General features: G+C 39.9%; 1 protein-coding gene across 1 annotated transcript; it reads left to right on the plus strand.

Moving 5' to 3' along the window:
• Positions 1-4,594: 4,594 nt before the first annotated feature.
• LOC119194568 (trace amine-associated receptor 13c-like) lies at positions 4,595-12,483 on the plus strand. The gene is made up of 3 exons (XM_037448699.2): positions 4,595-4,850; positions 9,015-9,382; positions 10,084-12,483. Exons 2-3 carry the CDS (start codon positions 9,100-9,102, stop codon positions 10,989-10,991), a joined length of 1,191 nt encoding a protein of 396 aa, XP_037304596.2. The 5' UTR covers positions 4,595-4,850; positions 9,015-9,099; the 3' UTR covers positions 10,992-12,483.
• Positions 12,484-16,636: the final 4,153 nt, after the last annotated feature.

The raw sequence follows: 16,636 nt of genomic DNA on the forward strand, positions 1-16,636 counted from the left end.
GGTATTTGAGTGATGTGGAAGCCGGTGATGACCCCTGACCCCTCCAAGCTGTCTGCCAGGTCCTGGCCTCTCTCGGGCAGCGGGATGGGGGTCACGTTATTGCTTATAACCACAGGCTCCTTCAATTGGATCAGAGCCAGGTCATTCTGCCACCCAGATGGGTTCTGGAAGAGTAGATGGAGAACAACCTGCCTGAGGGAAGGTAAAATACCAGAGATGTTGCATGTTTGGTCTTTGCTCTTTTCATTTCCATTCAGCTGAAATGCAGTAGCCTTTAAATCTTATCAAATATTACCTTAATTAGGTATAAAAATAGATTCTCTGTTATAAAATATTTAATATATTGTCACTTTCCAGATTCTTTTATTTATATCCCATAACATTTTTTTTATATAATCTGGTGACATTCTATATTTCTGTTCCAGTCAACAAACCCCACGAAAAGACCAAAAGCAGAGATGATTAGGTTCACGTACTCTTACATACCGGATGTTTGAGCCTAGCTGAATGAATCATAGCTCAGTAACTGTCAACAGCTGTTCGTAAAACACATAACTCAAACCGGGGGAAGTGAGTTTATCACTGGGACTATTTTTTGGAAGGATTAATACACATTCCATACACTAATATGTATTGCTGACATCAGGGTAGTGTAAAGCTGTAAAGTCCAACCCACCATGGGACCTCAGAGCGCCATCTAGTTGGGCACAGGGGTACTGCTAAATGGCCATTCTGCCATATTTGCATATAAATGCACTCTAGAAAACCAAAAAACATCAAATTAAGATGCACAATGAGTTTAAGAAAGGAGTTATGTTTGAAGGTCAACATGGTAATCACAACAGATAACGTGTCATGCCACTGTTAGTGTTAGTATGTATATTATCTACATCTGCTTCTAAATTATTGTAGAGTTTTTTGTATTTGTATTAAACACAAGATGGTTGATTCTGATCCTCAAGGACTAAAATGAGGGCGTATCAACAGAAGTATCAACAGCTTGTGGGCCACTGACTCCACCACAAACCAGTCTCTAATCTAGTCTCCTTTCGTTGATGACATTTATTATCAACTACAAGCTCATTCTAAACTCTGGGAATTCATTTCACAAGAGGAACCCTCAAGTTCCTTCTCCTTTCAAATCTCAATGAATCATTCTAAATATTTAAAGTTGAGCTAACTAACTAATTACTGACGTAGGCTCAGGTATTAAAAATGTCTCGCTATTTTGAGTAGTTTATCTTTGCGTGTTAAACACCAGCGACGGCCCTTTTGTTCCACCTCGCTTTCCCTCTTGTAGAACTTTAACTTATTTAATTAAACATGGTCTACTTTCTCATTTCTGCCAGAAATTGTGGCCTCTGATTTATTTATCATGAAGCAAAGAAAAAGATCCACCCACGCGCCGAGCTTTGATCCAAAAGTCTTTTGTGTGACCAAGATAACAATGATGATGTTCTGCTGAGTGATGCAACATGCTTATTGCACAGATGGCTCCATCCCGCATTGTGAAAACGGTTTGATTAAATGTTTATGATTATGAAAACATTAGGGCTTATTAACTACTTTTCTGGTGTCTCGTTTCTGAAGCGTATTCAACCCCTTAAACGATGGCTTTCAAGCGCAATTAAATCAAACAAATGACTTGCTGAAACAATATTTTGATAAATTAGAGAGACTGCATAAATATGACAAATAAAAAAATGGTAGATAGTGCTGTTATAATAATTAAAATCAGCTTACGTCTTTTATCAACAAGCCTCCAGTCAGAATTAGTCAATTTATCTCAGTGTCCTCTGAATGCTTTGTTCATTATTTATATATCTAAGGGCTGTTTGAAGAGAAACAGGCGATTCCCCTGTCAGATAGACACATGGAGGACAGTATCTGAAATGAGCAGCAGCACTCCAGCTCTCAGACCCTGCAGGAAAGCCCCATCTCATTTTATGAAAGAGTTTTCCATTTGAACAGCAGCTATTGAGGAGCGCTTAGTGTGAAAAACATCTTCAAAGAAATGGAGCCTTTGGTTGCTTCAACCCACTTGAATATGTTGACAAAAAAGGCCGCTGTTTGGATCTCAGGTTTGGACACAATGAGGGCACGTGGGATTATATATTCAGAATATATGTATGATCCCAGACTAGATATCTTATATTAACTATGTTTTGCAGGCTCTGTCACACCCTGAGACCTGTGGATGAAGAGTGCGTTATAAATAAAATGTATTATTATCATATTCTGCAGGATTCAACGTTTTTACACATATTTTTACACATATTTATCAAATATATCTTAAATGAAAAATAATGAATATTGATGTAAACACTAGAATATGTTTTTTGATCAAGAGACCATGTGTATTAGTGTATTGCACGTCTGTATTTTTTAGCACGTGTTGCCTGACAGCTGTCACGGTTTGGCTTCGCTTCCTGTTTTAGTTTGAAGTTTCATGTCTCTTGTGGTCCTGGGTTAACTTCACTTCCTGCCTTGTCTTGTGATTGCGTGATTGTCTCCACCTGTGTCCAATCACCTGCACCTCCCTTGTGTATTTAAGCCCTGTGTGCCTGTTGTCCCCTGTCGCGTCATTGTCAAATGTCCCTCGTCGTTGGAGCACGTCTTGAGTTAGTCTACAATAAAGAGCACTTTGGATCAAAACCTCTGCGCCTGAGTCCTCACTGCAGCATGCCCCAGCCGGAGTGTGACAACAGCGTTGTTTTATCCTGTCTTACATGTAAGCCAGACATGCAGCCAACCCTAAAAACAGAACGCATACCTCTCATATACTCAACATTGGTCCATTTATTGTGATAAAATGAAAAATCAGTTATTTAGGTAAAAGTTTAGATATCTAAATATTTGATTTTCTAGAGCTCACACATAATTTCTAGATCATTCATTAATCCAAGTGAGATAACATTTTAAAAGATAAGAGATCATATTTTTACACTGAAATTATGATTAAAGTTACAGATTATACGTTATAATATATGTTATGGCTCAGATAGAATGTTTTTCTTTAATATTTTAGATTTATAGTCTGTGTTTTGAGAAAAAATATTTTCGTAGATGAAATTCATTTCATGCGCTGACGGCTGCAATCTCACCTCCTGGAGAGTGCTCTATTTTAAAGTAGAATATTTATATCTGTTCAGATGCTGGCCATCTGCCAGGAAATATTTGCTTTGCAGAAAAAGAATGATTCCTTAATTCTGAATTTTTTGCAAAATCTCAAATTATCTTTGTAAATCTCTAACATTTTACAGCAAACTCAAAAATCCTGGTCCTAATTAAATTCATATGAGTCAAGTTATTTTACATTCAGCCATTATTTACGTCTTCAGCTCTTCCGTGGTGAAGCCTGGGTTTGCGGTATTTTACACCTTCATAGAAGTTTATGAAGTCATTTCACAGTATTCAGTGTTACTAAAGCTTTACCGTGTCCAGTGACCAGAGGCGAGCGAACCGTTAACTGGATCAAACACAGAAGCCGAGTAACGAGAAGGCGTTGCCTGCTCTGAAATTCAGCCCTTTGACATCATGGTGTCATCAAAGATCCACTGAGCTGCAATGCAGCTACAGACTGCACAGGTTATCCAGAGCTACTTTAGAACATGCCAAGAAAGTGTTGTAGATATTTTGGAGACTATTGGATAGTATACCAACAACAATGTGCGTATGTGTCACACACCCACATAACAACCATAGTCCCCATAACGCCTAAGATCCAGACAAACCAATGCTGCTTTCTTGTGTCTCACGTTAGAAGGACTTTTCTCATTCTGTATTTTTCTATTGCATATTGTCATGTTACCAGGCTACTGGGTCCCATTATGCCCTCACAAAGCAGCGAGGTTATATCTAGCTGGAAAGCAGAATCAGGTAAACAAAGTGACCTTTATATTTTAGGAACTTATAACCTGTAATGTGCCAAATAGTCATTTATTTGGCAGGTTTACAAAACCCTTGAGGATCAAGTTACATAACGCTGCATAAAATGTATTTTGCTGTGTATTCCTTTGCTCTGGTCTCAACACATGTACTTCAGCATTTACACTTGGAATCAGAGGTCCATTCTTACATTTCAGTTTTACATGTAAAGTTGTTGCTGTTGAATGACTTGACTTAGAGATATGCCATATATGACCAAAGCTTTGGCTTTTACTGTAGTACTCTACTACTGTACTGTACTGATACTGTAGTATCTCGCTGCGGGACTATTTCCATCTCTGTCTCTCTCATTCATTCTGTGTTTTTTCTTTACTTGATCCAAGGCTTAGAAATGAAGAAATAAAGAACATTGTCATTAGTTTGGGGATGATGAACATACAAAGATTGGATATGGGGACAGATGCTTGAGGACAAAGTCAAAAATGAAATAACCAAATACAATATGAAAGAAAAGAAAATTAGAAAGCAAGCGTAAATCAATGATGGAGGCTGCAAGACATGAGAGATGATTTAGGAACCAGGGGGAGAAGATGAGAGGATTGAAGAGGAGGGACGCCAGAGGGTGATCGTGGGAGGATGAGTGACAAAGGGGCTGCTGAGGACTTTACCTTGAAGCAAGGGAAGAGTGTGTGAATGTGATAAGGCGCTCAGAGGGTTAGGGGAGGAGAGAGGGTGGAAGCAAAAGAGTGGGGACTGGAGGTTGAGCACGAGAGAGGCTGAATCACAGAGACAAAGAGCTGGAGCGCGTGAGACGCTCCGTGGTGTGAATGAACGATAAACAGGACTACCTTTATCCCCCTTCTTCTTCTCTGGATTTTACACCCACAAATTCAACGCTCAAACAGGATTGTTCTCCTTCTCTCTGCACAACAGCTCCAAGGTCCCTAACAGCAGAAATGCCGGTAAGATTTCTTTGTGCATTTTATTATATTATAGTCCTTTTCCATGATGAATACATCAAAATAAGATAAATACATGAACATATTTGTTTTTAAAATATATTTTTCATTGCATATTAGAAAATGGGTGTCAGGCTCCACTCACACACATTTCTGTATGAAACACTACTTTGCTTAGAATACTTACCTGTTGGAGCTTTTGAATGATAATTTGTAGTGTGTTACATTTTAAAAACTGACAACTGTACATTACTGGTGAAAAAATGTTTCTGTATTATTGCTTTAAGTGGATCTACCAGCGTCCGGTATCTATCTATCGATTTGTCTGTGTCCATATATTTGGACCCAAACTTTACCTGAGATGGCAATACGTGTAACAGACTGGGACTCGTTGAAAGGATGGAGTGAGAAGTTTCAGAAATCAATTCAACTGTAATTTATTAAACTCGGTAAATTACAAGTCTAATTAGTTATTGAATACATGTTATTGATAAATACTTACTGGAAAAGAGAAGAAAACCAAATACATTTTAGAAAAAAAAGTTAGTTAGTGTTTAAGAGCAAAGAAATTAGACTGCAAGACTATGTAATAAGATATGGATGCAATAGCAAACATATTGGGTAACAAGCACTGAACAATAGACTAACAGTGACTCTTGATATTGATATTGAAATGAAATTATTATTATTATTATTATTATTATGACTATACCAAGGATACAAACATGATAATAATACAGAGGTACTGCACGTTGTATTCAGGGGGATTTTTGCAAATGAAAAGTGTTCATTTTAAAAAGAACCAATAAATGATTGCACAACTCACAAACCAGTTTGCAATATCCAACTGTATTACTACTACTAATAATAATAATTATTTATTTTATCATTGAAATTTTAGTTAAGATACATTTAAAAAAAAGTGTATCTTCTATTATGAATGTAGTTTTATTGTTTTAATAGTTTCCTTTTGTTTGCAAAATATCAGGCCAATCGTGGAATGATGGGCGTGGCTTTATCAATGTAATGTTTAAAATACTACGCAGTTTATTAAATAGGTGATGTTGATGTTGAATATACAGAGAAAACTCCTGTATGAATTTAGCAACAATAGATGTTCCCACAGTTAAGTTAAAATAACATTTAAAAAGAAATGAGTACCACTTACGTGTCTATGTGTGTATGAATGTGTTGTTTGGGCACTTCTGTGACCAACACAAGGGAAAGAAACACAGATACAATGGCCAAGATGTGAAGAGAAAGTTGTTTTTCTTCTCATGTGTTGTAGCAAACCGCCTCAGGTGCCTTTAGGCCAGTCTGTCCATCATTACTGCAAATGACCCTTCTGTGCATTGGGTGGCCTGAGAGCCACGACCTAGTCCAAATCCTGCTACATATGTCTGACCTGTCACTCAGAGACACAGCCCTGTCAAAGGAAATTATCTTCATGCATGAACAGACTGCACCTGAACGCTGCTATTGCAGCAAAACAGTCCTCACAGGATGACAACAGTGACGTCAATGGAGGGGCCCAGAGCGTTTGAGTGTGATCAAATATGGTCAATGAACACCTGCTTCAGCTGGCTGAAAAAACACATGGCTGTTGAGTAGTCATATGTTGAGTTGAGTAGAAAATAAGATTATGTGAAATAGGAAAAAAAAGGAAACGCAAAAATTAGCACTGCAAAATGTTTCCAGGAGTATTTGGGTCAATGGGGAACTCAAACTCGGGTTCATGAGACCAACTGCTGACGGGAAAAAACAGTTTCTGTGGTGAGAAGTCTTGGTCCTGATGAACCGCAGCCTCCTGCCAGACAGAAGGGGCTCAAAGAGTTTGTGTCCTGGAGGCAAGCAAGTCCCAGAGGGACGGCAGATTGCAGCTGATCAGCCTCTCTGCAGAGTGGATGACACCCTGCACCCTGCCCTTGTCCTTGGCTGGGGCTGCAGCGTACCAGAAGGGGATGGAGGATGGACTCAATGAAGTTGACAGGCTGAATTTCTTCAGGTGCCTCAGGAAGAACATCCTCTACTCCGACAGTACGGCGCACTACTGAGGACACACAAATCTTTTTTACAAAAGAAACAAATTGCTTCGGGGCCTGACTCCAGGCCGGTCAACTGTCCGTGAGTTTGGGGGAGCTTCCTCGTGTTTAGGCTCTTAGTGAGGTAAAAAGAGAACTATTGGAATGAAGACACCACACTCCTCTTCCGGGTCCTCTTCCGGGTCCTCTTCCGGGTCCTCTTGAGAGGACGGGGGATCCCTTTATCATGGACAAAATAACGTGAGCCTTGATGAGAAAAGGCTAGGGTACCCATGAAGAGGACTGGACAGATGCTTTTCCTTGAAGGGGCCTGCTAAACGTGTCCTTTGAACATCTGTGATCCCGCCTGACGTTGATGTGTCGTCTCTCAGTTGAAGAGTTGAAGAGTACACTTCTGAGGTCCCCCTTAAAACCACCACTGAGTTGCCTTCTCTCTCATAAGCATAGCAGCTGCCTGCATAATGAAACACAATAAAAGACCGCCAGATTAGACCTTGCGTACTTTATTACATTCATTCAGTTTACCCTTTTTAATTCATTTAAATTAATGAAATTATTTTTTTTTTTTTTATCCAAGAAGTCAAATTCCATGTATGTCTGACATATTATGGCAATAAACGTTTCCTGATTCCTGATTCCTGATAAACACAATGATGGCCCATTTTAGGCCATGTTGGGCTGGGTTTGTTTTGATTTTTCCCACACAAACACATTTAGGTCTAGATTTTCCAAATTGTACAAATTACAAAGATGTTGGGGTTGTATCTCTGTTTCACAGTTGAACTGTATGTATTTGTTCGTGTGCGCTGTCTTTGCTCTCAGCTGCTTGTCTCCACGCCTGAGGTTTTGCCAAAAGGAAAACTTCTGCTTGTCATCTTCACTCAAGGTAAAGGCAAAAAGACCATTAATGAGGTTACCCTCTATTCTCCCAAAACAAGTTCAGTTCAGTTCATTTAAAGTAAAGCAAATGCTCTGCCATGACATGAAAACAGACCGAAACTATATAAAACCTCTTTCACTTTACAAATCATCAGTTACACTGCATGAAATTGATTGAATAATCGATGGATTCGATTGACTCATGTTATACAATAAAAAGCTGAAGCAGAGATAACTTACTGATTCTTAACTGTCTTTCATTTCATAGCCTCTCAGTACTTTAGATGAAAGGACTGCCACTTCAGCTTTTCAAGCTTCATAAAATTCTCAAAAGGTTAACCTCTCAAATTATGTCCTTGAAGTTCTGAAATGTTGCTGGTCTCTGTGTTTTTTCATGTTTTGGACTTTTTCATGACTGATCCTAAATGAGTCGATAGGATTAGAAAGAAGATAGTCCTCCCCAACCTCTGACATAGTCCTAATAGGCAACACCACCTTCATGAATAGGCCCAGCTTGTAGCAAAGTGATATACTTGACTACAATATAATACATGTTTTTAAAGCTCAGCTTGTGGGACTCTGGGTGCAAGTAATTGTGTCAACTTTTAATTCATAGAGACACTTGGCTTTACCGTAATATGGCTTAGTATGGTGACAATCCCAATGTCTTATTACAATGACAATCTTTGCATTTTTATATTCAAACTGTCAGTCTTCATTAAATGCTGAACAGTATGTAAATTCAGCCGTTGTTTGTGCATCTGAAGAACCTCTCCTTATTCTCAGACCAACGCACTGCTGAAAGCTGGTAAAGGGGGTTCAAGCTTCTCAGCTGGGACGTTTTGTGGCTTTTCCCTGCGCCCAAGGCCAGCGTGAGAACATGGGATTTTGGTTTGATTTTCTGGTGGTCAGAACATGGTGGTGAGAGCAACATGCATTGCTCTTACTCTGTGTCTTTTTGAATCTGTACCTGAAAGCCCAGTGAACAGCATGAATGATTGAAGACCTGTGTACTTGGTTGTCAGCTGAGGAAGACGCTTGGTACTGAACTGCACTGAGTCTTTGGATAGACAGCATCGCGGGGCAAACAACAGTGTTGTCCCAGATACTAAAAAACAATGTTTTGTGGCAGGGAGAGTTGTGCCACAAAACTTAACAGGCACTACTTTGTTCTGCTCCTTCAATCCCCATTCATTATTTAGACGAAACATCTAACGGCCTTCATGTCTTTTTTATTTCTCATCAGTATAGTGTCCCAGTCCAAGATATGGTTTCCTGAGCGGCCGTACCCCCTACCGACCACAAGGTGTAAATCCAGTCCATCCCGGGCGATGACTACTCTGCTTCCCAACGTCAGTGTTCCTGGGAGTGCAGCAGTTCTGCTGCCGACCGCAGACTGTCTGACTAACATCAGTGCAGCCGCACGCCACGGACTCGCTTCAGGCCAGTCACTGGCGCCGCTCTGCACCCTTTGTTGCTGTGGATTTATCAATCGGACTTTGGCAGTGGTGTTCATGCTCAGCCTGGTGTTTGCCATTGTGATTGGAAATGTGATCACCCTCACTGTTTTTGTGCAAACGAGGCAGTCCCGAACTCCACAGGGATACCTGAAAGGTACTTGTTTTGAACCATCGTAACATTCAACGCAAGTCTGTCATCAAACTTATTAGTTATTGTTGAAGCGCTTTCGAAATAGAAGGTTATTTCTAGCAAATGATTCATATATTCATACTAATATATATATATATAGATAGATCAACGAGGGTGGCACAGTGGTGTGGTGCTTAGCACTGTCGCCCCACAGCAAGGAGGTCATGGGTTCAGCTCCACCCGGTGGCCTTTCTGTGTGCAGTCTGCATGTTCTCCCTGTGTCTGCGTGGGTCCTCTCCGGGTTCTCTGGCTTCCTCCCTCAGTCCAAAGACATGCTTTGGGGATTAGGTTGATTGGGAACTCTAAATTGCCTGTAGGTGTGTGGATGTGAGTGAGAATGGTTGTTTGTCTATGTGTTGCCCTGCGATTGGCTGGCGACCAATCCAGGGTGTACCCCGCCTCTCTGCCGAAGTTGGCTGGGATGGACACCAGCCCCCCCCGTGACCCTGAGTGCAGGATAAGTGGTTTGAAGATGGATAGATCAATAAAATTTCACGTTTAAAGTCAAATAAATATTGTTAACAAACTTCTTTGGTATGATTATGTTAAGTTCTAAGAAGGTCTTGGTAGTTTATTGCTTTACCTTGTCTAATACAAATGTTGCCCATATTGAAATTAGAAAAGATTAGCATTTTTTACATTCTCTCTCTCTCTCTCTATGACAGTGTCCCTGGCCATAGCAGATATGATGGTCGGTGTCCTTGTGGTCCCATTCTCCGTCTACACTGAGATCTCACTCATGGTGACCAGCGCACCACCCATTTGGTACCAGGGCAGTTCTATTTCCCCGGCCACCTCTTCTTCTCCCGGGGGGCTGGTGAGCCCTTGGCAGCCCTGCATGCTGATTGGACCTGTGTTTGCTGGATGCACCTTTGTCTCCATCAGCACCATCTTCCTCATGACACTGGAGCGAAGCGTGGCCATCCTACGGCCCCTGCATAAGGACGCCCTGGTGACCCGCAGAAGAACTCTGCTCCTCATCCTGCTCTCCTGGGCTGCCAGCTTCCTCCTGGCCATTGCGCCCCTCATGTTCAGCAGAAACCTCACTTTGGAGTACAATGAGTGCAGCCGTATGTGTAACTACACTCCACTGTTGGTCGGGGGCCAGCTGCCATCTGATGCCAACATTTTGCTGTTATTCCCAGCCTTTGACTTCACATTGCTCGGTGTCACGTTAGCAGTGAACATCGTGTCTTTCACTAGCATTCGGCGATACTCCCGTAAACGCAAACTGCTGTCAGAGGGGAGTCTGAGTGACGGAGGCGGAGGAGGGGCTGCGGGGGGAGGAGGAGGATGCCCTCACAGGCCCTCCTTTTCAGACATCAAAGCTGCTAAGACAATCGGCATACTGACATTTGCCTTCACAGCATCCTTCTCGCCCATCGCAGCTTTTGTGCTCGGGAACGTCGTGGGATACACCTGGTGTAACTTCTCCTTTTTGGCCTTCTGGGTCCTGACAGGAAACAGTTGCTGCAATGTCATTATCTACAGTGTCAGGGACCACCGCTTCAGGAAGGGTGTGACTTTGCTCTTTCAGCGAGACCACTCAGCCCCACATGGCGAGAAGTCCTGAGGGAACATCATCACGTCTAAAACTCACTGTTTAACATTTATATATATTTATATGTATATATATATATTTTTTAAACACTGTTAACACAACAAGATGTGGTTGCATAAGAGGTTATGTTGTGAACTATTTGTTGGCTATGAAACATAATTTTTCATAACCTAAAGATAAAGAAAAGAACGAGACGCACCGTGCTTGTGAGTTTTTAAGGGCTTTGTGGTTTTCGGACAAAGCCGGGGTACATCGTGCAAAGCTAGGCTAGATGTTTCCCGGCATCAAACTTCATATTTACTAAAGCCCATGATTGGTCTCATCCAACTCTTGTGAAGTGCATGTCACAAACTGTCAAACTATTCCTTTATTCAAGTGTAAAGATAATATGACATTAACAAAAAAAAGCGAATTCAAACGAAAAGTAATACTTTTCTGCTTAAAGTTGTCTATGGAAGACAAATTGAAAAATGTGGAGCTCCTTCAACATTTGGCTTCAGACAAACTGTCACCTTCTTTTCTGAATCTACATCAGAGGGCTTTATGAACTTTTCAATGACTTCAGGACACCATACCTACTGTATTGTATCTGACAATCCACAATAACAACACTGTTATTGTCTTGTTTTTATGGTATTGGTGAGCTTGTCACCTATTAAATTACAAGGGATGTTGTTAATGTTTTTGGTCTCTTTGGAATAATGTGGTTTACAATGAATTTGGTGTAGGTAAGTTTATAAGATCTATGTTATGAATTTTTACAGATATTTATTTTAAAGCATTTAACTTCAATCCGTTATCAGAAACTCACTTTGACTGAAAGTCAAAGTCAAAATGTTAGCAATTTGCACCAAGCTACATAGTGTTACATACTTTTGTACAATTTTTATTTTTCAGCGTTTCACAGTTTTGGATATTTTTGTCAAACCAAATGTGAGGAAAAAAATAAGCCCTTAAATTGTTCCGGCTTTTCAGGGCGTAATGTACGGTAATTGTAATATATTGAATTATCTCACTTGTTTGTCATACGTATCATTTCACATAAAGATCAGGTTGAAGGTCGTTTTGCAGCATAAAATGGTTGTTGTTTCTATGAATGAAATGGTTGCAATGCTGCATGTTATTCTGCCACAACTAAAAACGTTTGAAATGGTAAAAATACAACAACACCAATAACGATAGAGATTTTTGCCTTGCTACAAATTGCTCTAAATTGCTCTCAGATGAATACAACTAACAATTGGTTAACTTGCCACCAAACAGTAAGATGCATCTCATTCGAATTTAAAAACATTCAGTGGTGGAATGACGTCAACTTAAATATGTTAATGTGTCATTGTAGTTTAAAAATCTGTCCCACTCGTGGAAAAGTAAAAAATATAAGGCATCCTAATCATTGAGTATGATTATTGCTGTGCTGGTATTGAAAACCTCTTCAGAATTCTATCAGTAGTGCGTAATTAATCGGTGGTGATTGCATCAGATCTGATCATAATAAATGTGTACGGGGTCATTCCATTTGTGAGTTTAATGGGGGTCCGTGGGACACAGCCATTAAACAACCTGCTCTGATACAAACTCAGCATTTATTTATTCATTCTTGAGTGTGATTGCAGTAACACCACATGATACCTGAAGTCCCAGCTAAGTACTAATGTTGACAGTAATGTGATATCAGCGTGTTCAAGCTCAGGCCCAACGTTTTGATCAAGCAGACTCATTTTATCAGGACATTAACAGTGCTATCATTCATATTCTTTCAGCCTTGTTTTGTATCTTTGGAAGGTTATAGAATGAGGTCCTATTGTAGTTTACATTTGTTTATTATGGTGCATATCTCCCACTTCTCAATATAAATGGATGCCTAAAATATCCATCAAATAATGTATATTTATTGAGGACTGTTAAACATCTGGTTTTACCTCATGCCACCAGGTCTAGTGTGCAATTGACAATTTATCCTGAGCTCCGCAGCTTTGGGTTCGTCGTTACATTACAACCTTTACTATATGACAAGTAAGTCAATATAAGATTGTATTTTCTAATTTACCTAGAACATGTTTTACTATGAAACAGTGTTCCTCCTCTGTCTGAAACACTGTTTCTCTTGTTCTCTGTTCTCCGCCTAAAAAAGCCTTAAAATGGCAATGGATCTCAAGCTGTGTCAAAGGTAGGTGGCAGTATATTATTACGAGTCTGCATGTGACACACAAAGGGGAGTAAAATCTGAATAGCTTGTTGATTATGCACTGAAAAAGAGAGTTTTGCATATGACTCATTTTATGGTCAAGGGTGTAAGGATGACTTTTTCAGCTATAACAGGGCTATTTTTTTATTTCAGGGCTCAAACCCAGTTAATCACTTGGCAGTTGGCAGTTGGTGTAATGTCATGTTTAACAGTTTATGACTGAAAATATTTATGAGACTCTCAAGGATTCAAAAACTAAAACTCAAAGTGAGTCACTTACTAATGACCTATAGATGGAAGGCAACGACTAATTTGCAAGTAAACAAAAATACAAGATGCTGGTTATTTGTTAGTCAGAATCATTTAAATGTGGTCAAATGTCTGGGGATAGTTTCCTTGAGCTCGATCTCTTAAAGTGTAACAATTAAATTAAATTAGTTGAAGGAGGGAAGGAAATTCCAAGGACCCAAAGAACCAATTCCATGAATGAATGTTGCTCTGTGTTGTTATTTTTTTAGGGTTGGATTAGGGCAGCCTTGTTTTCCAAATCAGAAAGATGTATCTACAGTTAGACCCCCGCACAACCACAGAGACACAAATGCACACTGGTGCCGCCAGGAAGACACACAGGGGACGGTAGGTCAGAGCACTTTGGAACCTCACCAAGGTTATGTATTGTTGTCTGTCCTATTTATTTTTTATCCTCCCTAGTTTCATTGTCCTAATGAATGTTTTATTATCCCTCTGAGCACTTAAGGCAAGAGATGTGTGTCAGAACCGATAAAGCACAGAGACCACCTGTGGCTGGTGTCTGTTTTTGGCCAGCAGAGGAAAGGGCAAAGGCAGAGATGGCCAGGAGGGGTGATGGGAAGGGTTAGGTTTGAGAGTGATACTGTTTGTTCCTCCACATGGGAAACAACAATCCAGATGACAAAAACATGCAAGATGACACTGAAAAACTAGAAATATCTATCTTTATCTTGTCAATACTATCCCCACACTACTTCTAGGAAATGTAGGTCACATACAAAATAAATACAAAATAAAATAGTTTTTTTTTACTCTTTGCAAGCACCAAATTGTTTAGTAAAAGGAAAACAGAAATTACGTTTGACTTTTGGACGATCCCTGACCAATGATTTTACACTTAAAGCACTTAAAGCATGGACTTTACATTTTGAGCAACACAAGGACATATTGTGGAGAACTGGATGAGGAGATTGATACCTTACCACTTTTATGAGAACGGTATCAATCAAGTCTTTGATCAATCAAGTTGAGAGAACTTAATACCCAAATGTACTCTCAGACAGAAAAGCCCGATAGTGTAAGTGTAAAATTTGGCTTTGTAAGGTCATGATATAAAAAATAAATAAAATAATTATAGTAGTTAAATAGTAAAATAGTTAAGAGAATTGATGTTTGATCCACTTAACTTTGGTTGGCTTTTGGCTGACATTTGCAATTATTATAGTTCTGTATGTACAAAGAAAATCAGTAAACTACTAAAGTGGTGTGCAGGTATACTTAAAGTTTGTGATTGATAGACTGTGCAGACTTTCTCTCACTGTCCTCATATCAGGTCTCTACCTTCTAGAAAAAAGGAGATACACCTTTGAGAGTCCAGAAACAACAGTTTATTCAAAGTGTGGCCAAAGTGATGCCTCCGACGGGTCCAGACGGCTGGTCCAGTGTCAGGTGAACATAGAGTCTGTGGCCTCTGATCAGCTCGTATCCACCTGCACAGGTCATCTAGAGGCTCCTCGGTAAACTCACTATTGCACTTTACTTGAGTGGTCCTGTCACTGCAGTTTGTCCTCAGACAGAGAGGCTGCTCTGTAATATTCATCACAGGGGTTTTACTGTGTTTGAAGAAGGGACTATATGAACACCACAGCTATTACTCCTGAAAATGTTGGCTTTACAACGAGAAAACAAACTTGGATGAGCCGCATCAGTGTGTTAGATCCATCCACACTGATAATGCATTCATTAGCCTACTATGAAATGCTACAATAACGTTATCCAATTACATAGCCAACATTTTCCTATCTCAATACATTAATATGTAGTGACAATCAAACAACAACAAAAAGAAATCCCTCTTTAAAGCAGTCAGGCATTGCTTTATAGCTGTGTACTCACTGTCTGTGTATGGCTGAGTGAACAGACCATGGTGCTGTCGAGCAGCCACCTCAAGGGTTAAATGATGGTTATCCTCGATGCCCTTCAGTCAACTTGTTTAATGCTTGCTTGGGTTAACAAGAGCTGAAGGCCCATATGAGTTTACTGCATAGCTGCGAGTGAATGGTTTTTGCTGCTCTTTGCTAGATGTAGTTATGTAAAACATGAAACATCGTTAGGGCAAAGCTAAAAATAGAATGGTTGAACTGCAATATTAGGGAAACATCTGAAATGGGACTTAATACATACTTAATTGCTTTAATACCTACTGTACAGCTATTGTTTACAGCTACTTCTTGGTCATATTATTTTCTATGATTTTATCTTCTTGATATACATAAAGAGAATCATTTGTTGTTGTATTTATTGTGCTTTGACAAGACCTTTAGAATGAAGCTTACTGAAGTGGAGATCGTAAAAGACAACGTCCCCTGCTTGGCTGCATTGGGGACGCTAGTCACGTTGGTGCCTCTCAGCTCTTGTTTGCATGGCGTTAAGTGATGTACGACAGGAAAAAGAGGGTGTGGTGGAGTTACAGTGTGTGCACTGACGTGGTTTAGAACAATGGTTCTCAACTGGTCTGGCTCCGGGAGCCACCATCACGCCATCACGGGGGGTGCTATTGGTTTTCTAATTGCCACGCTTGCCTGAAATACCAAGAGTCCCTTCAAAATAAAATCACAGGATGACATTTTTTATTTATATTTTTATTTTCCCATGCAAAGGCCCGCTAAAAACGGGTCCGCGACCCACTAGTGGGACCCACCAGTTGAGAATCACTGGTTTAGAAGAGGATCAGCAAAGCACATGGCAGTCAAATGGTCTCCTCTCATAGAGTCACAGCCTCCACCACAAATTACCTCAACTAAACCTTTGCTTTGATTTGTAATATTTGAAAGATCTTCATTTGACCAAGCATGAAGAATGAAAAGTAAAAATGCAAAAATATCTACTTAAAGCAGAAATACAACTAAAAGCACGTATGAAAAACAAGAACTAAGAGAGAGCAACTGACTCCATTTCAGTTTAGACTTGCTCAGAGTTCAGAGTCCAAGAGAACAGAAGAAACAGAAAATACAATATAATTATATAACATAAAATTAGAATCAGGATTCAGGTAAAACCTCTCTGCCTTTAGTTGTGCTGTCAGGTTTCCTCCTTCTAATTTCAAACATCCTCTTCAGACACCAGCTGCTGCACTCCAAGTCACTTAATTACATCTCCTTGACATTCACTTTTTTTTGTGACCTTTTTCGATCTGCCTTAATTCAAAGTTATGACATTT

This window comes from Pungitius pungitius, chromosome 4, assembly GCF_949316345.1.
Source record: "Pungitius pungitius chromosome 4, fPunPun2.1, whole genome shotgun sequence".
Taxonomy (NCBI): Eukaryota; Metazoa; Chordata; class Actinopteri; order Perciformes; family Gasterosteidae; genus Pungitius; species Pungitius pungitius.